This window comes from Centroberyx affinis, unplaced genomic scaffold (assembly GCF_046629955.1).
Source record: "Centroberyx affinis isolate AG114_WGS23_722 - 3 ecotype Tasmania unplaced genomic scaffold, CSIRO-AGI_Caff_v1 ptg006209l_1, whole genome shotgun sequence".
In the NCBI taxonomy this organism is placed as follows: Eukaryota; Metazoa; Chordata; class Actinopteri; order Beryciformes; family Berycidae; genus Centroberyx; species Centroberyx affinis.
Window position 1 is genome coordinate 70001 of NW_027283150.1, and position 26591 is coordinate 96591.

Sequence of the window (26591 nt, forward strand, 5' to 3'; positions counted from 1 at the left end):
GGAAGCTTGTCAGACGCCTAGTTTTCTTTTTCTTTTTTTTCTTTTTTTTCAACTGGTGCATTTTGCAAAATTAATTATTAGGCTACTGGTTTACTTTGGCAATTTCCCAGTGTGTGTGTGTGTGTGTGTGTGTGTGTGTGTGTGTGTGTGTGTGTGTGTGTGTGTGTGTGTGTGTGTGTAGGCCCGGCTCCAGCAGCCCACGGCTGCCCCCTCCTGGTCCCTGCTCACTCAATAAGCTCATTTCCGATGAGGAGAACTGGGGTTTTGGGGGTTTGTAAAGGAAAAAGCAACAACACCAACAACGAGATTAGCTGAAGGGAGGTTTGATTTGCTGTCAGACGGACTCCCAAAGACGTTGTTCCAATATAGGATGACTTGTGGTTCCTTTATCAAGAGCTGTAGCGGGTTATTGAAGCGTCCCGTCGCTTTCAGCACCGCGGACAGCGCTCATTGTTCCCCTTGCTGCGAGGCTGCGCTGTGGGCCAATTCTCTGCTCTCCACCCAGGCCTGTGGTTCCCAAATAGGGGTCCGGGGACCACAGGGGCCTGAGCCTCCATGGGAAACATTTTAATTCCGCTATTATTTCCGTCCCTAGAGATTTGCACAGAGATAGAGTATAACTATGATTGTTTGGACCAAAGGTCCCATTGCTCCTCCCCACCTACAGAATAGACAGTTGCATTATTCTGCACCAAGCCAAATCTAACAACAAAAATAAATAAAAAAAATATATTTTATCAAACAGGGGGCTGAGGTCTAATGCATATTGTGGTCTAATGCATTTGGGGGTCTATGATGAAACTGGTGTGACACATGTCATATGAGGCTGCAACATCATTTATTTTCAGTAGCATGTCCAACACTGCATGAGTGTGTTGTGTGAACCCTAAAATGTGTGTTAATGTGTTGACACCAGGTGGTACTCCTTAATCCAGTGGTTCTGAACCATGTGGCATCATGACCCAAGAGTCTGCAGGTTTTCATTGCAGCCAAATACTACAGCAGCTGATTTCACTGATTAACTCACCTTCAAGCAGAGAGGAGGAGCTGATCAGTGAAATCAGCTGCAGTAGTGTTTGGTTAGGATGAAAACCTGTAGACTCTTGGGCCTTGATGGCACATGGTGGAGAACCACTGACTTAATCTATGGGTCAGCTGCATGCAGTGACACTGTTTTCAAACATACTTTTGTTTTGTTTAGCAAAAAATGACAACCTAGGTATACCAGTTTTCTGTTTTTTATATAAGTAGCCTATCTGCAGGTTTTGTACTGACTCTCTCTCTCTCAAACTCTCTCTCTCTCTCTCTCTCTCTGTGCTTCTCTTGGTCTCTCTCTCTCCTCTCTCTCTCTACCACCCTCCACAGCATGTAAGCGTAAGGAGCAGGACCACGGGAGGAGCGAGCGGGGCAGCGTGTCCAAGAAGCCCCGGCTGGTGTTCACGGACGTGCAGCGGCGGACGCTCCACGCCATCTTCAAGGAGAACAAGCGTCCATCCAAAGAGCTGCAGGTCACCATCGCCCAGCAGCTGGGCCTGGAGCTGGCCACAGTCAGCAACTTCTTCATGAACGCACGCCGCCGGAGCCTCGACAAGTGGCTGGACGACGGCTCCGGTCACCCAGTCAACTCCGGCCCCAACGCCTGCACCAAAGCCTGAAGACGGACTGACTTGACCGACTCATGGACTGACTCAACCTCGGTGGAAAAGCTTTAAAACTTAAGAGAAACAAAGATAAACTTAAAAAAAGACCTTGAAGCAACGTTTTGCCCTTAAAACCTGTACTATACTGATATTTATAGTATCCAAAGATGAAAAAACAAACCAAAGACTTCTTCTTTGACCTGCTTTAAAATGTTTGTTTCGGCAACACATTTATGTGTAACATACTGCAAAAAGACTTTAGATTTACTCCCCCCTGCCCTGTCACTGGTCTCACAGCTTTACTTCACAACCCCCACTCCCCCACCCAGTATCAACCTATCATTCACCGTCCTTATCTTTAATCTGATTGGTTGGTTTTAATGACGGGTCCCTGAATGGAGGTGTAATCAGCCTATCGGCAGTGTGTTCTGCAGCTGTCCACACCCTTGAAAAACAGCCAGAATGTGGAGCTCCGGTGGGATTGGCCAATCAACTTTAAGGAGAAATCCTACAGGAGCGACTGGATTGTTGTGCAACCTTTTGGATTGGTGGACTTGTCTGTCTATCTGTCTGTCTGTCTGTCTAGCTGTCTGTCTTTCTATCAAGCTCCAGACAGACAGGGAAATGCCCAAAGTAGACTGCTAACCCAAAACCAAACCCCAACCCTAAACCAAACCAAAACCCTAACCTCAACCCTCATGGCAGTGCTTTCTTCCAACATGCTGAAGCATTGAATATAAAAAAAACAAAGCCTTCTATACCCCAAAGCCTCTCATGCAGCTTAGACATGAAAACTGCTTAAGAATATCCTATGAAGTAATTTGACCAAAGATATAATGTATTTTGTAGTTGATAATCTTAAGAGTATTTTTACCTCACATACTCCCTTACCTCCTAAGACTGTTAGTTAAACACCACAAACAAGAGAATAAAGTATTACTGCTAATGGTCCATAAATCTTTTTGTGTCATACTTAAAATTGTGTTCTCTGCAAAGGGAAATACAATATTAAATGACCCTGAAATTAATTAATATCATCAATATTTGCCTTATGGATGCCTTCTTGAATCAAACTGAATATTCCAGTTATATCTTCGCAATCAGTCCAGTGAATGTTATACCTTGTTAATGCTAATTGTGAAGATCTGACACTATAGACCCTCGCTTTGTTTAAAGTGCAGTACTTCTGTTGAGCTACTGTACACCTAGTAATACTTACAGGTCTTAGTCTGTGATCATGTTCTACTTTATGCTTTGAAATGCCAGCAGCTACCAACCAAAGACAAATCCATTCAGTAGTAGTATGTGGCTTCTGGTGTTTTTTTTTTAGGAGAAACTGCAGCACCGCTCTAATAATAATACGCATTCAGTATCGCTCAGTCGTCACGTGCGCTCTTCTGTGTGCCTCATACGTATTTGATTTTATCTCCCCGTCGAAGATGCTAGATAGAGGGGGATGATATCAAATGATCAAATCAAATTTCATGCGCTTACACAGCAATGTCAGCTCCTCACCTGAATACCAATCCCCAGCCCCCACCCTGCCTCTGCTCCCCCCCCCCCTCCCCCGGTAAGCTATGCATTTCAGCACTAGGAAGAAAGCACTACACAGGGCTGGCCCAGGGTACAGGGGCGTTAGATTTTTATTAGCTGGCCCCTTGCCCTCATCCTCCTCACGGCCAGGGTTAGCAGCTCTACGCTCATCAGAACAACACCGCTGAAGGAAAGGCGAGAGAGAGCTGCTTCTTCATGTCCGAAAGAAAACCAAAAAGATGACAAGAAACAAAAAAAAATGTGTTAAGACCTGCTGATGTTTTATAGTGTGAACCAAAGATGCTACCTCACTCAAGTTCCATATGTGATTTCTATCACTTTGATGATACCAAAGATAACCAAAGATTTTTCTCATTGCACGGCCTCTACGAGTGGTGTTAATAGATGATGTATGTCTCCCCTCCCCCCATCTCCTCTTTCTTCCCCTCTCCTTTCCTCCACCCTTTCTCCCCCTCCCTCCACCTGCACTCAACCCATGCACCCCTGCTATGCGTGCTCTCGCTTCATCTGTGCTCTGATTACAGCTCCATAGAAAGTCATGCTGATGTAGCTATAGGCAGATATGCTGATCTAGCCATAGATACACACAGGCCATCCGGGTACCTGCGGGGTTCAGCAGTCTTACCAGTCTTTCTTTGTGCCTGTTAGCAATACAAAGTTATTCATTCCTACTATTTTCCAGTCTGTGGACAGTGGAGACAGACAAATTATGTGAAAGCTGACACGGCCAACATTGTGGCAGGCCAACAAAAACATAAAATAGATGTGTGGATTTGGTTCACCGATCATCTCAAAAGAGACTGAGTGGATTTGATGGAAATCTACAAGCAGCAGATGAGCGCGTACCCCGCTAGCGTGTTTGCTTTCCCAGTTTTTTTTACCCCCACTTAGCCCTGCCTCTCAGTGTGTATCTATAGGTTGACAATATTGATCAGACATCTTTACATGACAATAGGCAGACAAGCTGACATAGCCATGGGCAGAATTGTTGACTCAACTATAGGCAGACATGTTCCTGAAAGTAGAAGCAGACGTGTTGCAATCTTTCTAAAACTCCCAGGACGAGTGCCTTGCTTGAACCAAAGTGTTAAACCGCTGTTGACCTCTCACCTTTGACTCTGTGAATACCTCAGCCTGTAGAAGGGCCACTACTGAAGAAACAAGGAAGAAGTCTTTCTCACACCGTGGTGCTTTCGCCAGCGCAACCATGCAATGAAAACATACCAAAGGAATTTCTGTTGTCCACTTCTACAGATAAAAACCAAAGGTCTTTGTTTCTCCTCTCCCCCGCCCCTTTATCCCCGAACCCTCCATCCCTCCTTCCCCAACCTTCCTTCTCTGTGTGCCGCGTGTAGGAAGGCCCAGCACTCTGGCCGTGCATGTCTTTACCAATGTCTCTGAATACCTCATAGTAATAATTCCTTTGAGTTCTGCATTGAGACGTCTATCTGTGAGTAAGGCAGAACTCTACTAGTGTGGTAATTGTTATTGTTACTTCAAAAAGCTGTATGATTATCTATTTTGAAGTTTTTTTTTGGCAGAAGTGCTCTGTTTCAAGTCACGGAGGACAAGTTTCAGGGTTGATGTATGAAACTTAAAGGATGGAGGGAGAAGCGTATTTTTTATCAGACATTGGGTTATGCCAATATTATAATGAAGGTAGACTATTGTTTTTACAGGGTAAAACCAACTGCTGTGATAATGTGTTCATATTTTCCCTTTTCTCTACTTCTGTGTTGTGATTTTAATTTAATTGCATTTTTGTATTGGTTAACCACTGCTTTAATTTATGCATTTGTAGAAACTCTAGATTTGTATATAGTAGGTTTTTGAGAAAACAAACAAAAAAAGACACTCAGTTTTATGTTACAGCCTTATTTCCCATGCTTAGATATAACGAAGGAGTAGTTTGTATTCTTCTTCACCTAAATCTTAGCCGGCACTTCAATATGTGTTTTAAACACTGCCAGAAACCCAGACAGTTGATTTGCCAACGGAGACAAAGTTATACAGGAGTTACTTTGTTGAACAGCTGGCAAAAAGCAGTGTGTACGTGTGTGTGTTTTTTCTATTCTTTTGACTTTTTAAAAACAGTTATTTTATGGGTATTACTGCACATCCAAAGATTTTTAAAACAAACCAAAAATAGGAAAAAAATATGTATAATGTTGAAAAGCACTGGCATTTGTGAGGTAGACTTGTTGAGTTTTGATTTGCCATTCGCACGGGTATAGAATGTAGAAGGCGTAGGGCTACGTAGACAAGCTTACTCTACCATGTGGGGAATCTCCTGTTCAATGTACAATCTGAAGCATTTGAAACGAGGGCTGCAAGTCCCGCTCACTTTGCTGTCTCATACACAGAGTGAGGTGGAGCGCGGGCTGGGCAGCCGGTCTGCCAGGGGCCGTGCCGCGGAGCTGGGTCTGTTTTTATTGCCGCGGCACCGCCGCCTCGCTCCACCTAGTATCTGTTCTTTTGGTACGTACTCGTGTAATGACTATGAGCAAAGTCTAATAAAACTGCAAAGAACCTTACCAAGGAATCAGTGTGTGAGTGTGTATGGGGATGATCACCTGGATGGAGCATTACTTTTTTCTGTCTGTGTGTGTCAGTGTGTGTATGTGTGTGTGTGTGTGTGTGTGTGTGTGTGTGTGTGCGTGTGTGTGTGTGCGTGTGTGTTTGTGCAATTCAAATGTCAAGTAGTGCTGAGGTGTGCAGGTGTGTCTGTGCGTATGAGTGTCTTTGTGTTTGTGTGCATGTCTGTTCGCTGTGTGTGAATCTCCATGTTTGTCCATCAGTGTGTATTGCATATCTGTCATACAGTGGGTCGGTGTGTATGCATGTGTGTGGCTGATTGGTGCGTTTTACAGCTGTAAGTTTGGGTCCCTCTGGCTGTCAGAGGCCTCTTCTGTTAGTGTTACTTCCTCTCTGTCCTGCTCAGACAGCACAGTGTACTGCAAGGACTGAAGGTCACTACCAGAATATTCATGACAGATTACATCAGTATCATCTTGCTATGTTATGCAGCCATTATTTTAATACAGAGATTGGAGGATGTGAAACTTTTCCAGCAAAAGCCATTCCTGGCATTTCTAGTTACTGATGCGTGTGCTTATATAAATGTTATATTGGTGTGGATGGAAGAAGGAATGAATGATGCAACGTGGACCTGATGTTTCCCCATTCTCACGTTTTTCTGTTCTTTACGTTGTCCATAAGGAGTTCCCATATGATGGGTAGCTTGGCTACAAGTCTCATAACAATACTGCGGCGCCAAAGACAATCATCTGGATCTCTTATGCTGGGGGACTTAGTTTCTCACCCGGAGAGGGGTGTCCTCCAGCTATTCATATACAAAGATGCTTGGAGAGTTTTGATAAACAAGCATATTTGTTGTCATAGACGTTTAGGAATAGATTACAGTAGTAGTTCATCTCGCACTTGCATTTCAAAATGAAATCTCATTGCTCTTGTCAGCCTTGTGCTCTTGTCAACCTTGATCTCTTTCTTTTTGCCTCCCCCTAAACTCACAATGCTTCTTCAGTTTTCGGTATGCATTTGTGTGTGTGTGTGCGTGTGTGTGTGTATGTGCGTGCGCGCGCGCGTGCTAGAGAGGCAATACTTTAGGTGTTACTCTCAGATGTATAACTCCATGTCTCATGAGTTGATTTGTCATCCCTATTTCCCAGGCTTTGCTACTGCTCTCTCAGTGCCGTGCAATATCATCTGTTGTGATTGCTAAGCAAATGAAAAAAAGAAAGAAAATTGAGAAGCAAGTGATGATGTCATCCAGCTTTTTTCAGTGTTCAAATGTTTCAACATTTCTGTAGTCACAAAAAAAGTAGAAAATAAAATGTTGGTATTTCCAGCTACTGAATCCTGGCTCTTGTTATTCTTTTTTTGTGTATAGTTTTTTTTTAAAAGTATTTTCTCTCTCTCAGACAGGCAAATTGAATCAATAAAACATTGAATCAGATAAGGAACTAGAGGGGCTTACTGCACTGCCTCATAAACTACTGGGACTCTGAAAGGTTTGTGGGCCCGTCTCTGATGGGAACCTGCATGACAAGTGTTTCTGTAGATCAATGTGAAGGGCATAAAACTGTCAGAGTTAGCGGTTGCTAAACAATGCTAAACAATGTATGCACGCATGGTACTGTAAAATCCTTACTGTCCACCAAATGGCTTCATTCCTAAATGCTAGATGTCCATTTTGGAAATTAGCTGCTGAAATTAATTTGTCAATATTTCAGAAGCAGAACTATTTTGTAAGCCAAGGTCTTCAGAATATTCCTAATTTCAATAGCAATCCACAGTGAGCTTTAATTTCATGCTGCTAATCATATTGTCAGAGTAGATGTCTTTTTTTTTTTCAAAGGGTGGATATCTACTTTTGGAATGAAAATGAATGCATATGTTTTAATGAATCTGACTGAATTTATTCAATATGTGTCCCAGCTTGAAAAGATTTGAAAATCCCCTTGTATCGTTATTCTCACTGAGCTGTAACAAGTTGTTCAGATCTATAGTTATTCTTCACTTGGCCTGCTCTTTTTATATTAGCATATGTCAAGCCATTTGGTGTCTGCCTTTCTCCAAAGCCCTTCTCAGTGTGATGAATGCACAGGCCTGCCTATGGGTGGCACCAGAGGGAGCTGAACCCCCAACTCTAGCAGTCTTAGGGCCATGCTTTAAGGCTGCATAATCAGTTAGTAATCATAAAATACATTTTAGTTTCAGTAATCAATAATGCTAGAATATTGGCATATTGAACCATTTAATTTCATTTAGAATATCTGATATAGTTAAAAATAGGCTAATCTTGGTCCTCAAATTATCATAACTAATAATTATAATTTATCATTGGGATCACAATATCTAGCAAAATAATCTGGATTACCATTTTAGCCATAATTATGTGGCCCTACCATGCTTTACCATTGAGTTTCACAGGATCACTAGTGAACCAAACCAAGCTGAACCATGTTTCTCTGACCAGATACCCCATCAAAAGTTACATTGTAATTGAACTCAGCAACACAGCAATAAAAACTATATTTGTTTTTACATCTAGTAGTAGTTACACAGTAGTTGCTGTGTTGATTTAATTTTCTGCTTTTTAAGTTTTTTTTTGACTGAATGCACCTTGTCAGTATAAATGCATCACATAATAGCCAGTTTAATTTGAAATGTCCAAACACAGAGGTTGAATTCAAATTCTACGTGTTCAAATGCCCAGTTACAAGTCTCATTTTACTTCCCAGTGATTCCATGGACTCTCCAGCAGCTTCCTTCCCCTCATCTAAGCGAACCCCTTGCCCCGCCTGGAGACCTCACCTGTCTGGGCCAAAGGTTTGGTAAGCTACTGGGGTAGGCAAGCTGCCAAACCTGGATCCCTGCCTGGGAAGACGTCCCTTCAGGACGCTGTGGAACCACAAGTAGACCATGCCAGATGTCTGGGCCAAAATGTGTGTCAGGAAGATTAGCCTGGTGAATCTTGTCAGAGGAACAAGAAGAAAAAAAAAAAAAAATACACACAAGACTTGTGACAAATGATTCAGCCTGCCGTTTTCTACTCTTACGCACAAGCTCATGATATCATTTCATTACCATCCTCCTCTTTCCCAGCAACCACAAAGCCTCTGAACAAAGCTTATGAGCAGTTCTCACAGCCACCAATGAATCAGCTAATCTGTGTGTGTGTGTGTGTGTGTGTGTGTGTGTGTGTGTGTGTGTGTGTGTGTGTGTGTGCGTGTGCACTTTCCAGCCCTTAAAATGGGTCTAAGTGAACTGCAGAGAAGCACTGCAGTGTACCAGGTAGATTTTTGCCTATTTATGCAGATATTTGCCTTGAATGAGGAGTCTGGACCAGCACCCAAGGGAGTCCAGCCACCTGGCACCATGTCCGCGCTGTTTCACCCCATGTGCTCTCTCATTTGTACAACATTTGTCTTTCTGTCACTGGGGTTGTAGCTCTTTAGTCAAAAGGCCCTTCCCTGCCCCCCTTTCTTTCCTTTCTTTTTTTTCACTGGGGTTGTACCTTTTTGTTAAAAATGTTTGATGCCAGTGACAAAAATGACAACATTCTGCAGCCTTTATTTTCTTATCAGTGACTTCTCTTGTTCCACTCTTAGCATACCCACTGTCAATTTAGGTTGCGATATATATATATATATGAATTGAATTTGAAATTGCATTAAATTACAGTTTACCCTTCTGAGCAGGACACATTGTAAATTCACATTTCACAATGCCATTCCCTGTTAAATCATCTGCAACACTTGAATCCTGCCACTAGATGAGGCTGTGACTCAGATTTTCTCAAACACGAGGATTGCTTTGTGTTGCAGTAGGCAGCAACATTATCAGCCAGATATTTATTTATGTACACCTAGGCATGTCATGTTCTTTTGCTGTCAATATTGTAGTTGTTGTTGGTGCTGTTTCTAAATTAAAACCTTGATAGAACTCCAAATGACTCATGGACCAATAGTCTACTGGTTCCTCATGTGAATTGAAGTATGTTTTCATGAGCCGAACTGATGAAATGTAATGTCATGAAACAGTGTAAGAACCTTAACATTACACAGAGGCTTTACACTACAGTTTTGGTGTGAGTCAGAGCCTGTAACTCTGTAAACCATGCTCTAGGGTAAGTCTCCTGATCGACTGGTAAATGTTTGCTTTGTCATAGATGGGACCCTGAACTGTACATGCATGCAGCTCTACATCTTCTGAGTCACTTATTTCTTTGTACTCCTGAAACCTAGAGCAAAGGACAAGTCAATCAATTTTAAACGACTTTTTAAAATTCAATAGGCTTAGTCTGGCTGGCACTAGTGCTGTAACTTATTATCAAAAATGTATGAGCCCAGTTCACAACAAGAATTCACTTGTTTTTCCCCCTGAATGTGACTTTTTCTGTACCCCAAGACGACAAACTATTTTACCAAACAGTATAGTTTTTTTTAAGCCAAGTCCTCTCTGGAAAGAGTCTATTTGAGGGTAGCAAACAACACACTAAGCGCAATATCAGCTGTCAAACAGAGATTTGTAAAGCAGATTCTCGTGTCCTCATTTTGGCCTTTGCCTTTGTTCCAAAGGATTCAACAGAGAAGAGATAAAAACAATGAGATCTCACTCTGCCCCTTTTTTGGATCCCAAAAAACGTCATTGTCAAGCGCAGTGGACCAGAGTCTATTTCTCAATGTTTTGCCATAATGGAAAATTGCAATAACAGAACAAAGGTTTATTTGTACCAAATACTTTTAACTTCCAGAGTTAATAGGCTATTTATGTTTTTGCAGTGAGTAGTTTTTGAAAGAAAAAAAAACGTTCAAGCTTTTGCCAGATTGTTGCTATAATCCCATTATCATGGAAGTATTAGGCTATATTATCATTGTCATTTTCCTCTTTGGGATATATCATAGATCACTGTATTATATTGAGTAATGCATCATCTTAAACACAGACGATCTCTGTTTCCATGCAAGCCAAGCAAGGCAGAACAAAATGTTCACGACAAAAAACGAACAACCCTCACGTGCTCACGTGAACGCGCATTCAGTCCCACTATCCAATCAACTCACAGAGTAGCCTGTTCTCTCTTCTTTCTCTTGGCTGTCAAACGTCCATTGTAATTAATGGTACTGAGCTGTAAAGCAACACATTCAGGGTCAGGGTGGTTTATATATTTGTATTATCCGAGACTGTGTCTTCTTAAAAAGTTTTGGTGCCACTTCTAACTTTGCGGTTGCTATGGCAGCAGGTTCATCCGAGGCTGGCAGAGAGGGAAGTGACGAGTAGAGCTGTTGTTGGGACACGTGACTGAAGCTGCACTGATCTGTTTTGACAAGCAGCAGGGAAGTGAGGAGGAGAGCCAGACTGTAAGCATCACGAGAAGGAGGAGGACTCACTGTTCTTTTATCTGCATTTCGCCTGTATAATATTAGTATCGACCTTGTCCGCTACTTTTATCAGCCAGACAGCCTTCCAACGATAAAAAGCGACTGTTTGCCAGTTTAACGTTAGCGAAAGAGTTGCCATCGTTACCGCCGCGTTTGAACGTCAAGAGTATTTGTTGTTGTTGGTCTCAAAGTTTTAATGAAGATTACAAAGGAAGTCAATACAGGTGGCATTTCTGGGTAGATGGCGATGGGTCGACCGCTGCCGATGGACAAAGAGTGGACCATATCAGTTTGATATCATTGGTTACCATTTCGTCAGAAGAATGATTCGCTGAACATGCTCTCTTTGTAGCAAAAAAGCGAGACCAGCATCGTTATTGTGGACGTGTTTTAGCTGAGCTGTGGCTACCTGCGCTGCGTGGGGGTTGGGGTGTTTGGGAGCTCGTCGTCATCATCAAACGCTTAACCAGTAACGTTACAGTAACATTACTTGGCTATGTTGTTTGGTTAGCTAGCTAGTTAACACTGCTGTTAGTTAACAAGCCCCCCATCTAGCCAAGGATCGTTGTCACGAGCCAACGTTACAGCTATTAGAGGGAGAGATGCATCTCGACGGAACTATGGTTCAGGTGGTGGAATTTGAGACGGATTGTAAGAGTAGCCAGCTTGCTAGCTAAATTAATAGTAACGTTAGTCAGCTTGATTACTCGTTGGCAAGCTGATTAACAAACCCGTTACCCGACATAAATACTATATAGCGTTCGCTGTCAGCTGTCTTTATGTTAGCCAGTTGAACAGTACAGTGCGACTCGATGGAAGCGTACAGTAGCATGCTAACAAAGCAATGCTTTGTTGTTGGATAGGGGGCAGTTGGCAGCAACATACAGGCTTCACAGCTGATATTGTTGCTTAGCTAATACAGCAGGTCAGTGAAATCCTTACGACGGTTTGGGGTCCAGACACCGTGGTATTGCTGTCAAGGCCGTGTGTGTGTGAGGGAGAGAGAGCAGTAAAGAAGACATAACCTGAAGACGGAGAAGACCCTGCGAGAGACCCTGAGGGCAACCTGATGACACTGGACAACATGAAACCTGAGCGAGGTATGTAGAGCACCAGGCAGGCTGGGTGTCCCTGTTAGCCTGATGGTCAGCAAGTGGGCAAGCTGGGCATCTCCGCGGTTGGCCGTGGATCCCTTCAGTAGACTGTACCCATTCCCCTGAGACAGAAACCAGGCCAGGGAATTATGTAACAGCTGGTTAACTTAGTTGCTAGTTATGTGAAATAAAGCCTGACCCGGTGAAATTAGGACATCTACATACAATACAAACCTGCTGCTCCAGTTTTGAACGTTGACACATATGTCAACTCAACAGCAAGACCCTTGACCAGCTGATATCCACACTCTGGCTCTGGCAAGCCAAATACCGTTCCTTTATGCATTAGCTCTTGTTTTGCTTGTCTCTTTGCATGGGGTTGCTGCAAAATGTTCTTGACACCCACCCTGTTTTGGAAATAAGGCTCAGCCGTATGCTCTGCAACCTGTTTACATGTCGCCTTATCTGCAGCAAGAGGCAAAACAGGGACAGAGAGGACACCCTTGTTTGTTTTGATGTGATTATGCTAATTATACAATTGCATTAATTTGTCAAGGGTAACTCTGCACCTACATCTCTGCCCTGACACAAATAACACTAGGTGTTGTATAAGATATTGTATTGTATAAGCACCTAAGTTAATCAGTTAGTGATTGATTCTGCATGATCCAGAGTCAGTGGTGATTACATTTGGTGTCAACAACACAATAGTGCCATACTTGGAAGCAGTGAAGGGCCACTGCTCTCCCGTCGTGATGAGATTAACTGCAGTCAATCAGAGATAGTCTGTGTGTTTGCATAGGTTATGAAACTGCAGTCAGGCTGCTGACTGGTCTGAGCTGGTCCTTCCTCGCACCACAATGTGCTGGTAATAGGACTCCTCAACACAGAGAGTAAACATGTCCCCTATATGGGCTGGGGTTTTTAACCCTAGCCTTGCCTGTAAGATCCCAAGACTTTATATAGAAGCACCGGCCCAGACATCTGGGTGATGTGACTGGCTGGGGTAAAGGGCACCCTGACTGACACTGTACTCTGTAATTATAGCCTAATAATGCAGCACAGGCTGCTGGGTCAGCTGTGAACAGCACCACCAACACTGCTGCTGTGTGTTTGTAGTCTTGGGACAATGGTTCTCAAACTGGTGGATGGTGAGATTTTGTTTGTTTGTTTTTTGGGGGGGTGTTTTTCACAGTGTGTGAAAAATAATTCTAATCTACAGAAATAAAAGGAGAGAATCAAAATCATTTTCACGACTAAATCCACTGCTCTGTGCATGTATGCCGGCCATGAGCCAAAAAGACTGCAAACCACTGGCCTAAGGCAGATCACTATTCTTCACCCTTCATAGATTCTCGTCATGTCAGGTCGACCCGCTCACTGTCACGTTCTAATTATGAAAGCTTGTGGCAATAGAAGCTGCTCCACAGCCGCAGCTCCCAGTATAACGAGCTGACGCTGTGGTGCTATTGTTATTTGGAACATACTGTACTGTTCCTCTGGTGGAGATAGCAGATTGCTTCTAGCCCAGACACCTACCTTCTCTCCCCTCTCTCCTCTCGCTGCTCTCAGAGAAAGGGACTGCAGTGGTGAGAGGAGCTGTTTACTTAGTAGGCTGGACTACAGCAACACAGAGGGTGAGTTGAGCACCGAGCAACCAGCTCTACTGCTCTGATGCTGGACTGAGGTTCCTAGGAGAGCCTAGCATTATTGGGGGTGGACAAGTCCAGGCATGTGCTGTGTCTTGCTAACGCTGGCGTGACAAACTTCACAGGCCATGACCTCCCGGTCAGGCAGGTGTGAAAAGTCAAGCCAAGGCTGTGGGGTGACAAGGTGATGGGATTAGGCTGTACCCCCCCTACCTTGGCTCTAGCACCGCCTTTAGTGCCTTCAGTGAAGCCACAGATGGCAGGAGACTGTGAGAACTTGCTCTTCAAAGACCTCAGCCTTTGATAAACAGGAAGAGTTTAGACTTCCAACCAGAAAAAGCTGCTTCTTTCTGATCGTTTGGCTCAGACTTTAGGTTTATGCAGCATCTCTTTGTGATGTTTTTCAAGCCCATGCCTTTTTGAGAAAAAGGGACAGTCAATGTTCTGTTCTGCTCAGGGGCCTAACCAGAGTCATCTGACCTTGTTTTTTCTGCGAGTTGAGCTACAAGAGTCAGGCTGGTGTGTGTGTATGCGTGCTTGTGTGGGTGGGTGTGAGTGACTGAGAGTGAGTGGGAGAGAGTGTGCAACAGATTGCTGTTGTCCCTAATGAGCGCTGTACCCTCGAACCATGTGGCTCAACCGTCAGCTTTTACAGGTCCCATAAAGCGCAGCTATGGAAAACTCAGGACTCATTTACAACAGTGGTGGAAAATGTAGCTTTTCATATCGTGCTTCAAAAAGTTCCAGCTGAAGTGAGTGTAAGCCATTTTTGTTTTGTATCCTAAAAGACAAATTTAGGTTTAGTGTGCCTCCTCTGCCGGTAGAGGGGCAAAGCCAGACCAGAATTGTTTACACCATAAAACCAGGCCATCTTTCGTGAACTATGGCCCTCTTCAAAACCAGATGAGTGAAGCCACATTAGAAACAAACAAAAGAGGGTGATGTGTACTAGAGAGGACATATGGAGACATTTTCGTGTGGAGAGCCAAGCAGAGACCGAGTGCCCCTTTCTTTATGCCTACCCCCCCATTCCGGCTGTGTCTCTCTCTCTCTCTCTCTCTCTCTCTCTCTCTCTCTCTCTCTCTCTCTCTCTCTCTCTCTCTCTCTCTCTCTCTCTCTCTCTCTCTCTCTCTCTCTCTGACCTCAGAGCAAGTCATGTTGGAGAGACTCAGTCAGCTGGCAGGCCTTTCTACTGTGCCCCTGCTCTCTGTTTCGTTACTTGCTGTGTTTGTTTGGAGGTGCTTCCTGCTGGGAGCCATTAGTTCTTAGCCCTTGAAGGGGACGGGAAGGGAAGTCCACCACCACCACCACCACCACCCCCCCACCCCCCGGCACTCGGACAGATTACAGTGCCCTGAGATGTCCTGACAAATGGCAGTGGATCACAGACACTCTCGCTGAGGAGAGGATCAGATAATGCAGAGCTACACACACTGTTGTCCTGACAGCACCTGTCCTGTCCTGTGTTGTCTTTGCTTTCTCTGTGGCAGTGATTGACCCCATAGCAGGAAGCGGCCACAACAGGTGCTCTGTTCTCTTATGCTCTTCTCGCACAGTCACAGCCCGTCTATACTTTTGTAGGTTTGTTTTTGTTTTGTTTTTTTTTCTCTGGGAGCCTTTGTCAAGGTGCCGTATTCCCCTGCTGTGGTTTTGTGAACATGTCATAGCTAGTAGATAGCGGTTTCAGTGTTTTTAGATTTTTTTGTTGTTAATGGCCTACTGCAATCTTCAAATTGCAGGAGGCGCAATATTTGTTAAAAGCGAAATGTGTGTCAAAATAGCATTTTAAATTAAATATTGTCGTGCTGCAGAGATGTCCTGGCCTACACATCATATTCTACAGACTTAAGAAAACATCTTTGTTTGGTACAGATCCCCGCAAATATCACACCATAATCATTTTAATACGTTTCTCAATGAAAATGAGAATAATGATGTAAAAATTATCATTCCCTCTAATATCGCAAATGGGCGCCTTTGTGGTTAATAAAATATTGCTGCTAATTAGAAATTAAGAAATTGATGGAATGTTTTAATTTTGCAATGTTTACTTTGTAGTTAATAAACATTTAATTCAACAATCCTATAATATGAAGTCCTGAAAAGAGTATTTTTTGTAAAACTTTTTTTTTCTCGCCACTCGCTGTCATACCACTTACAGATATTTCATATTCAAGTGTTGCACAGTTTCCAAAGAAACCATGTTTGTGTTGATTGACTAATTTTATTCAGCCTAAGTGTTTCACTGTGTTGCCTTTTCAATGCACGCCATAACGCCGCTGCCATTTGCTGACCCAGCTGCACTGAACATAGATATTCGACTCCCCATTGTTCGGAGAGATTGAGAGCTGCCTTCGCAATGAATACCTCTACTGGGTAACCATGCTGAGAGAGCCCTATTCAGCTGTGAGCCGCTGTCCTAGCCCCCAGAGAGATCAGCTGAAATCAAATGCTGTTGTGACAGATTTGACTGTAAGTAGCCCAGCCTAGCCTAGCTGCTGCATGTGACTGGGCTTCCAGTCCTCCCAGTCCAGTAATGCTCTTACGTAATGCTGGAGCGTCTTATTTAGCACACTAACTCTCTCTCTCTCTCTCTCTCTCTGTGGGCAAACGCCTGAGCACATACACACAATACCGTATATAAAGATCTACACAAGCTTTATGCATGATGTCACTGAAGTCATAATGGGCTATATCCACACACATGCACATATAGTGACATATGCACACTTTACTCTATTGCTTTGCATTTTGGGGGTACACAGGCTCAAAGGTTTTAATGCGCTTCACACACACAAGCCATAATGTTCTGGCAATTGCCATGAGGTGTGTGTGCACGCATACACACACACATACACACACAGCTAGTACAGCTACACAGTATTAAGGCTGGTTTTAACGGGCTATATGCATACACACAGATACACACTCTCTCTCTCTATCTCTCTCTCTCACACAAATATACAGATCACACATCCAGACTTGGTACCGAACTGTCTGTGGCTGAGAGCAGCAGCGTGAGGTGTGTGTGTGCTGCCAGGGTGCCACTGAGCCAGTGACATCATTGCTTGTGTGTTCGTCACATCCTCCCGCCCCTGTGGCTCCTCATAGCCAACCAGCAGCCAGCTCTGCAGGAACAGGAAGAACCATCTGGACCTGTTGGTTTTCTCCTGGTAGGAGGTGATGTGGAGCGTCCAGGAGCCTGCCTGCCCCCCCTCCCTCCCTCTCTGTATATTATTTTTAAATGCAAGGACAATTTTTCTAGCAAAACCTTAATCCTTGCTTACTCAAACTGAGATGATGGAGACTTTTTCATATTCTCTCTCTCTCTCTCTCTCTCTTTCTCTCTCTCTCCATAGACCTCTAATTTACTTTAAAAGTAAGTTACTTAAAAAGTAAATTAGAGAGCTTATTTTTTCATTATGCGATGACCGGCTTCTTCTCACTGCATGTCCACTCTTAGAATAATATAGAACAGGGTTAGTAGTACAATATGAAAACCATGTTTTTTTTTTATCTAAACAAATTGGACTTCATGTCCCTGAACAATTAACTTCCTGGTATCCATTTCATTATAGTGCCCATTTAGGCTAGTTTCAGAACTTTCATTAGCTGCGTTTTGTTGAAGTTGCAAATAGAGTCATTTTTGTTCAGCTTTGAGTCTTTATTTTGGTTTTTAAATTGGTCTTGAATTCAGTTATAGGAAGCAAAAGGTCCTGACAAAGTTTTAAATTTGTCTTTCTGAAACCTGTAGAAACCCTGTGTTCTCACGCTCTCTTTGTCCATGTCTCTGTTACTGTCTTTTTCTTTCTCTGTCTCCCTGTGGCATTGTCTGTCTTTCTGTATCTCTGTCTCTGTCTGTCTCTGGCTCACTCTGGCATTTTCAATGTCCCATGCTCTTTCTCTTTCTTTGTCTCCCCCGTCGCTCTCTCTGCCTCATATCCTAACCTCTGTGAGAAGAAGCAGGAGTTGCTTCGGACTACATTGGGCGGGATCCTATGCAACTAATTTGAGTGCATCCTTCCTTCCACCCTTGAATTAATCCCTGATGTGACATAACTGGATCTGTGTTAAGCTGCGAGTTCTCCTCCAGGACAAGCATGCCTTACTCAGAAACCACATAATTCAGGAAAAACATGACCGTTGATGCCTCGCACAACTGTTCTGAGTCTTTCTTTCTCATGATTCCACCACGTATGTTATTTTTGTAACCGAGAAACCAAAATGGCAGCTGCTTGTTAATCTCAACAGTGTTTAAATATGAGTGTGTCACGGATTTGAGGTTTTTTGTTATTCTGCAAGCTTTGTGAAGCCTTTTAATGGCATACTTGGCCCTCTCTGGCCTAGTAGAGCCAGGAAGACGGAGTCTACACTCCCACTCCTCGGCCCTCCTACCTCCTTTCCCTCATTATGTGTGAGTTGTCTTCAACCTCTCTCCTCTCCTCTCCTCTCCTCTCCTCTCCTCTCCTCTCCTCTAGTGCTCAGATGAGTCACATCACACTGACTCCTGCTACTGTAACACCTCAGCACTTACGCCCCCACCACCTATATCTGCTGATACTATCTAGGAGGAAAAAAGCATATCAACAGAAATAGAGCCAGGTGGACCTACTACCCGAAACACTGGATATGGTGTAATGGAATAGATAGTAGGGTCAGGCAGATATAGCAGTGTACTGATATTGACTGCTCGATTAAAGGCCTTTTGCAGATATATTGGTATTGGCATGTGTTTACAGATAATGTACTGATAAAAATGAGTTGTGAGCCTAATTATAGGGAGATGAATTGTGGCTAGTAACAAATTTGGGGTACCTTTTATGTAGCTCTTTGTCACAGTCAATTCTAAATGTGAGGAATACTTTCCAAAGAGGCATTTGACAGTTGTAAAAAAAAAAAATGAAAAAGTAAAAAACCACAAGTTCTGTGTCCACTGGGCACTGTGGTGCTTAACAGATGCTTGGGAGAAGCACTGGTCATGACTCCTACCATTGCTGTGAGATCATTGAAAGCCCCTGTGAAGCACGGCGCTCTTGCTGAAAGTTAAAATATTTTGAACTTATACCACTTGGCATTCAGAGAGTTAAAAACACGATAAGCCTTCAGTGCTGTTAGAAGCAAACAACATGTCCATTCCATTTAAATTAATGAGGAAATAAATCAGTGCTATGTCGAATGTCACTAATTTCCCTCCACAATTATAGGCATTACTATTGGACCCCGAAGGATTATGTAGATAAAGTCTGGGTTGACCATGGAGATATAACACAGAGATATAACAGTGTTATATCTCTATGGGGTTGACACTGAAGAGGGTGGAATCCACTTCAGGCCTAGTTTGAAGTGGCCGTTACCAGACACCTCATATCTGTGGCTGCAAGTAGTATTATATAAGCCAGGGCTTTGATCTGGTTCACACACACACCAAACTTGCACATCACACACCTCTCAACTGTCTCTGTGTCCCCAAGCCAACAGACGGTGTAGTGTCATGTGGTGTGGAAAAAGGCCTCTATAGAGTAGAGGATAGGGGGAGATAGTGAGCTTAAGGCTAATTTGTGGTTCAATGTCAGAATGTCGCCGTAGACAGCTGTGGTGTCGCGTAGCCTGCAGAGGCTTACATGCATCTCTCCAAAAACTGTGATCTGTGATTGGTCCACTTGGGCTGCTTCGTATTTCCTCCTACGTGTTTCCAGTTGATTTCCGCAGACAACATGGAGCAAGTCGAAGAGAGACCATCTTCTAATCTTCTCCTTTTCAATAATGATAGACAAATAAGCTCTTCTTCCTCATCTAACAAAGCCATTTCCAGTTCCAAATCACTATCCACCGCCATAGTTACCTACTCTTCCACTAACTTGTTAGCCTGGTTCTAGACACCTGACGGTTTTTCATTGGAGTTTCGGCAGAATGATATTTGTTGAAAACATTCCAATATATTGTCTTTGCAAAGACGATATTTTTGTCAAAAACAACCAACATTTTTTGCAAAGTTAGTAAATACACCCAGCATCAGTGTAACTGAAAATAACGTCAGAGCGGCTGGATACGTCAGTCACTAGTGATTGGTTTGGGGAAAATCAACATCCCCCCCCACAGAAAACAACTAACATGGAAGCAGTGTCAGACTGAATAATGAAGTGGAAATGAAATGGCCATTCAGTCTGAATATCAGGCTACTAACTCGTGGTACATCGGCAACGTGTGTGTGTGTGTGTGTGTGTGTAAAAAAGTTATACCAATTGTGCACCAATCCTTACAGTAATGGAAGCAATGACACACACACACACACAGTCTCTGTTATGGGAGAGCACCTCAGGGGCCTGTTCCGTAGGCAGTGAGCACATTGTTTATTAACAACAGTGTGGGGTGAAGCTTCACCTGAGACACATCCCAACTATCCCCTTTCCTGTCCTCTTTCCTCCATTGTCTCATCTCATCTCTTTAAGGCCATCAACTGCCCTGAGTATTCAGGGAGATGATGGTCCCTCTATCACCCCCGCAGTGTTGCTTCATTGTCACACCAAGCCAGCTGGCACAGTTAGTCAATCCTGCTTGGATCAATACTTCAAAACTCTAGTTGAGCCTCCTCTATGTCGTTTTTTTTAACTGGGTTCATGTATTTTTCTCTTTCTCTTTAATCAGCTGGATTGTAGTGATTCGTTTTTTGTTGTGGCAGTAAGCTGTTGATGAGCCCTGTTGCTATTGGATCAGCGGGCAGGTGTAACTATGTTTGAGAGTTTCCCAAGTAACAAGTGGGCAAAACGAACTTTAATTTATACAGCATTTTTCAACGACGCTACAGAAGGCGCTTTACAATAAAAAAACAGTAAAATTATTAAAAGTATGGGACAGACGGTGAGAGAGGAGGAGAGAGAGAACAAGAGCTGTTTCTTGACCTTCCTCCCACACCATGACATAAATCAACCAGTTCAGTCTTACCAAGAACGAGGTAAGGCTTTTTTCAGGCACGTCAAGGCCTTGGGCTTTTTCTTTTTTTGGCCCAACCAGTTAATTCCAGTTACCAACCACCGCGAGCTGCCTGTGCCACAACTGACATACTTTAACGTAGCCCTTGGAACTATGTTGCTCGGGTTGCTCAATTCGGACTGCCCTGTCTAGAGATTGCCATGGGAAGTGCCAGAGAGGTCAAAGGTCTCTGCATTCATGTTCAACAGGACGGCTCAGGTTACAGAGAGAGGCTGGCTTGTCCCACTGCCCCAGTGTCCTGTAGCCAGCAGTGGTCAAGTTGCTGAAATTTAAATAGTCATGTTAGCCTACATGGTAAACATTTAGTGCCAGGTGTAGTTGGCCGATGTTGGAATTGTTGTGATAGGGATTGGCCAGGGGGATCGAATCCATGCATTCAACTAAATCAAGTGAGCTACAAGAAAGAAATGAAGAGTTCTATTCCATAACGCTATATGCATTAAAATCATTGCCTCAAGTTTATCATAAAATAAAAATATGAAAGTGCAATCTAAAATGACAGTTTTGTGCCTGTACAGTACGTCCTCGAGGCGGAATTAGGCAAGTCTGCATGACTGTGGCCTCAGCTGTGGACTGGTAATCCCTGCTATGCCCACCCTGCCCTGTACTGCTGTACTCACCACGCTCCAGGTTACATAACGGGCATTAGTGAGACAATGAGATTGCAAAGGGCCACGCTTGCCTGGTACAGTCGAACAAGAGGAGCTGAGGGGGCCCAGGCGGGGTGTGTGTGCAAGCAGTAAGGCCCTGGTCAACAAGGGCACTGTGGAGGGCACAACTACTCCTAACGCTGGGTCACTGCTTCTGAGGGCTAAAGAGAGGATTTTTCTGGCATTTCAGGAAAGATGACAGGGAGAGGGAGGGGGTATGATTTGCAGAAAAATGTCATGAGCATCAAAATGTCACAAGCACATGCTACCTGCCTTAGCCCCCTCAACCATAAGGACACCCCACTTATTGTAATTTTCTGTGAAGGGTAGGAGTGTGCGGTTTGTTAATTATTTTAACCTTTTTCATCCAGGGAAAGTTGACAGAGCACATGCAGCCTTTTTCAGCTACACCCTGCTTCACATTCTTTATTGTCATTTAAGTATTTATTCATTTTTCTCTCAAACATTACACACACGCATGACTTGTAAATACTATATGATGTTGCAAACATTATACAATCAGACATTCAAAAATGAAACAAAACAAAAAACACAACAGTAACGGAAAGACAGTCATTTAGAACACTTAGACAGCACCTATAATATACCTATAATACACAGTACAGTACAGTTCCCCTGCTTCACATTCATACAGCTACACACAGTGAGCAGCTCCTCTGGAGCATTAGGGCCCGGGGTTAAGTACCTTGCTCAAGGGCTCTAGTTGCTCTACTTGTTGAGGGAAGAGAGAGCAGATCTTATTCCCCACCCAGACTTTCCCAGCTGGTCTGGGATTCGAATTGCCATCTTTTTGGTCACTAGCCCGCTTCGAGGCCAAGCTCTAGGCTGCTGCTGTTGTTCGGGCTTTCATCATACAGTATTGACCTAACACTGTAAGAAAGCTGAGCAGCTCAAGTGATTTAAAAGGGATTTGTTTGCATGTACTCAAGAAAAGGTTTACTGCAGTAAGTATGGGTTTAAACTGGTGGAACTAGTGAAGCTACACATAGGCCTACATGCGAAAGTATAGCATAATCTTAATCTGTTAGTGCTCAATAGCCAACTGACAGCCTAACGTATGTATTGTAAACCAAGTTTTTAAGGTGGCACATACAGGGACAGACACCTTGGCTAACAAATGTAAGCCTAGTTAATATAGACAAATGAAGCTCTCTTAAACCTCTTCAGCCCTGGATCCAAAATGAGTAAATGCAGTGTCACATTGGGACCAAGCTCAGTATGTAAAACATGTTAATTGGCAACCCACTGGAGGCAGGCCCGCAACCCATTTTGGGTGTCACCCCATGGGTTTTAGAAATCAGACTTGGAATAATTTTATTCATCAAGTACATTATATATATATACAGGAATTTATCTTGGTGACTGCAGGGACATAACACCTAATGACCTAATTACATACTGACACACATGGTACACATGCCGTTTTAGAGCTGAAGGACAGGTCCTGGCCCAGACACAGCCTTAGATATTTTTTTCCACATCAGCCTAGATGAGTTCTCTCTGTGAGGTGTTCCTCAGAGACCTGTTAGGCCTGATAATGAAAAGTTTTTTCCAGTGGCTCAGAGCTTGTTTACCGTCTGACTCACAGACTTTAGTACTTGAGTTTGTCAGCTGCTAAACAATGGCTCTCTTTTAGGTTTATGGCAGACAATAATGAGTGTGAGAGGGCAAGGTTGTGTGTCGGTCAGGGTCTGTCAAGTGTGTGTGTTTGTGTGTGTGTTTGTGTGTTGGCGGTGGGAGAATAATAGCAGCTGAGTTCACAAAACAGAAGAAGGGTTCCCCTCTGCTGGAACTGTAATACAGCCTCTCAGCCAATCAGAGCCCAGAGCTTGTTGCTATGTGTGCTGTGAATCTGCCCCTTTGTGTTGCGGAGTGGGAGAGGGGGACAGGCACACACACACACACACACAGAAAGAGTGATAGAGCCTGGGTCCAGAGTTTAGGAGAACTACTTATAAATGGAAGTGGGAGGAAACTGGAAACATAGGAAACCCTGCCTCCCTTGTTTTTTTCTTCTACACTTTTGCCTTCTGCTAGAACAACCATCTGCTAGATCACCTTTGTAAAGCAGTTTTTTTTTCTTAGTTTCTAGTATTAAATAATGGTTCACAGCTCATGCCCAGAGCATTTTGGTGATGTAAGCTGTCAACTAACTTAATAGGGGAATTTAAAGAAGCAGGATCACCCAGCCTGATAACTGTAATTAAACAGATTATATGTAATGGAATCAGGACATCAGCTCTTCCCAACCAGTGATTTCACATTACAAACCACACTTGATGATCATTTTTTACAGTTTTCTGGCAAAGCAGTCCAGTTTCTTGGCATACCCCACCACCACTACTAGTGTTTTTGAGTCTTGCCAGACAAGGCAGACAGAAACAGGAAAGGTGAGCTGGCGGACAGTAGGAGATGGTGTGTGATTCATGTTACAAAATGCTATGGAAACATAGCTGATCCTGTTATTACTGTTAAAGGTTAGCAGCTCTTCTGTTTTACCACAGGGAGGGAGAACAAAGGCTCTGTGTGATGGGGGATACAAGTAAGATACGTAACACAGTAACACACCCACACATTCAGAGGACAACATACACACGTGCACACATAGAGCACAACACAGACACACAAACAGACAATATAATCACATAGACAAAGAGCACAACAGACGTGCAACAGAGACACAGGTCTTAAGACACTTTCTCCCATCAGCCCTAACTCATTCCCACATACATACGCATGTCGGCACTGCTCATTCCTACACGCACACACACACACACACACACACACACAATCATTTCAATCCCCATGACGGGAACATTTAACATGATATCGCCGTTGCTACGGCAACCCTTTGTCCCCCTCCCCATACTAACTGCGGGCGTTGTGTGACCAAATGAGAAAGCCCGCCGGAGAGGGGGTTTATGTTAAATTGTTTGTTTGTGTCTTTTTCTTTTCCTGGTCAACAGTTGCGGTCGTTGCTCACTGCTCTCCAGTAGTAGTAGTCCCTGGTCAGCCAGTAGAGTGACTGAGGCCTCCCTTTACAGCGCTAGCTTCTCTGAAGTTAATTTAAAAAGAACAGTCACATTGTACATTGCCATAGTATTGCACAGTTAATTGTGTGTTAATGTGTGTTAATTTTTGTTTCCTCAATAACCACAGAATTTGACAATACTGAAACATTTAAAGCCTCTGTAGTTAGATTTTGTAAACTGACATTTTGTCTGAATTCAGCAAAAGTAATCCCCAATATAAAATGTAAAAGTGATTGAAATAACTTTGTTCCTCAGAACATCAAGACTAATGACTGGGTTTTATAATCGTGATCACAGTGTTTCGAAAAATGAGCAGGATCATCACTTTATCGTGCAGCCTTATGATGCTGACAGGGCTGAGGGCTTAGTGTGATTTTAGCACTCACAATGCCAAGCACCAGCAAATTAAAAAGTATTTCAACTTGAAGCAGATTTGCACCTCTCTTCACACACATTTTAATATACACATAGCAACTGCATTAGCCACGGCCAGTGCTTCTTCCAAGCATCTCTTTAGCACTGCAAGCCTTTAAAAAAACAGAAAAAAGAAACAGCGGGGGGTGAACACGGGGGGTAAGTGACTCATGATTGAAGCCTAATGGCGTGGCCTAAGAGAACAAGTGCACCAACCCAAGAGGGAGCTGTAAATAATGTAGGTCTACGTCCGGGAACCATTGGGAGTCCCCATGACAGGCGTTCTGGGGATCCCAGGACATTGACTAGTTAAGTATCACTTTCTCATATAGTTGACGTGTTTGGACAGAATGGGTGTTTTGATATCACCCTGTCTACTTTTACCTATCCCTTCTAAGCCAGTAATGTTTGTTTTTACTGTTTTGCACTAAATTACATCACCTTTTAGTCAAATGTTGTACCCCTGAGGACCAAAGTGGTGTATTTCCTGTAAAGTTTCTGGAGCTGCAGTGACCATCAACTTATTTCGAGGCAAACGGACATCATCATCATGTTTTGAATGAGCGTGCTCTTTTTGAGAAGTAGGCAGTCTACAGCAAGCCAAGACATGGTGAGGAAAGGCTAATTCATGAAATCCAAAACACCCTACAATATGCTAGCAGTATACAATTTTTCAGATGTATGGGAAAATATGAACACCGTCCAGTCTAGTTGGTCTGGTAGACCAGCTGGTCTCCAAATATAGTCAATCAGACTGTAGAACTGGCCATGGAACAGAAAATATGGCATGGTAACGATACCCATGGCGTTGGTGAAACGCAGTTGCCAGAGCTGTTGACATTTCAAAGCTGCCACCTGCTTAGCTTTCAGTGCATTTGGGTCTTTAAGGCTGGTTATGTGTCTTGGGATGGTGAGAGACAGTGGACATCAAGCTGCCTTCATGTTCATTCGTGCTCACTGTGTTTCCGCACTCAAAAGTAGTGGCTGACTACTCAATAGTTTTAATTATTTCTTTTAATTGCAAAGAGGAACAGCACAACAAATGCTGCAGCATTAAAGCCTGCATCAGTGTCTTGTGTGTTTGCTGGAACTTTTCTTGCAATCGTTACTATTTTTGCGTAGCTAGTCTATGACTTCAGGCATCATTTTTAAGTGCAGAAAACCCTTTTAATGTGGGTGCTGCCTCCAAACACTTTCACAAAAAAAGTCATCAAATAGGATAGTTCTTTGTAGGAACCTACACTTTGGAATCTGAGAGAGAAAGAGAGAACGAGAGCTACCAAGCTGCGTCTATATTTATCTCACCGGGGGCTGCAGTAAGGAGATTTAGCATGGAGGAACTGTCCGTGTAATCTCCCATTCTGCCTCTGCATATTCATCATAGGAGTACAGCTGTGTGTGTGTGTGTGTGTGTTGGTGTGTGTGTGTTGGTGTGTGTGTGTGCCTGCGTGCGTTCGTGCGTGCGTGCGTGCGTGCATGCGTGCTGTACATGTACTTTTGTCCACCCATTGTGCCCACATGTGTTCAGTCAGTGCCTGACTCAGGGTCATGGCAACATCATAATTTTCTTTGCATTTATATTTTATGCATTCAGCCGACGCTCTTACCCAGACTGACTAACAATAAGTGCGAGAGCAGAA

The 26591-nt window shown here is 43.5% G+C and overlaps 2 protein-coding genes across 2 annotated transcripts in view; both read left to right on the plus strand.

The window, feature by feature from the left end:
* onecut1 (one cut homeobox 1) overlaps positions 1-1655 on the plus strand; it is a 6156-nt gene extending 4501 nt beyond the window's left edge. The window contains exon 2 of the mRNA XM_071512280.1: positions 1366-1655. Within this exon, the coding sequence (XP_071368381.1) occupies positions 1366-1655 (290 nt within the window). The remainder of the gene's footprint in view (positions 1-1365) is intronic.
* Positions 1656-11091: 9436 nt separating this feature from the next.
* Positions 11092-26591, plus strand: part of atosa (atos homolog A) — a 34647-nt gene continuing 19147 nt past the window's right edge. Inside the window, exon 1 of the mRNA XM_071512277.1 lies at positions 11092-12201. Within this exon, the coding sequence (XP_071368378.1) occupies positions 12171-12201 (31 nt within the window). The 5' untranslated portion in view covers positions 11092-12170. The remainder of the gene's footprint in view (positions 12202-26591) is intronic.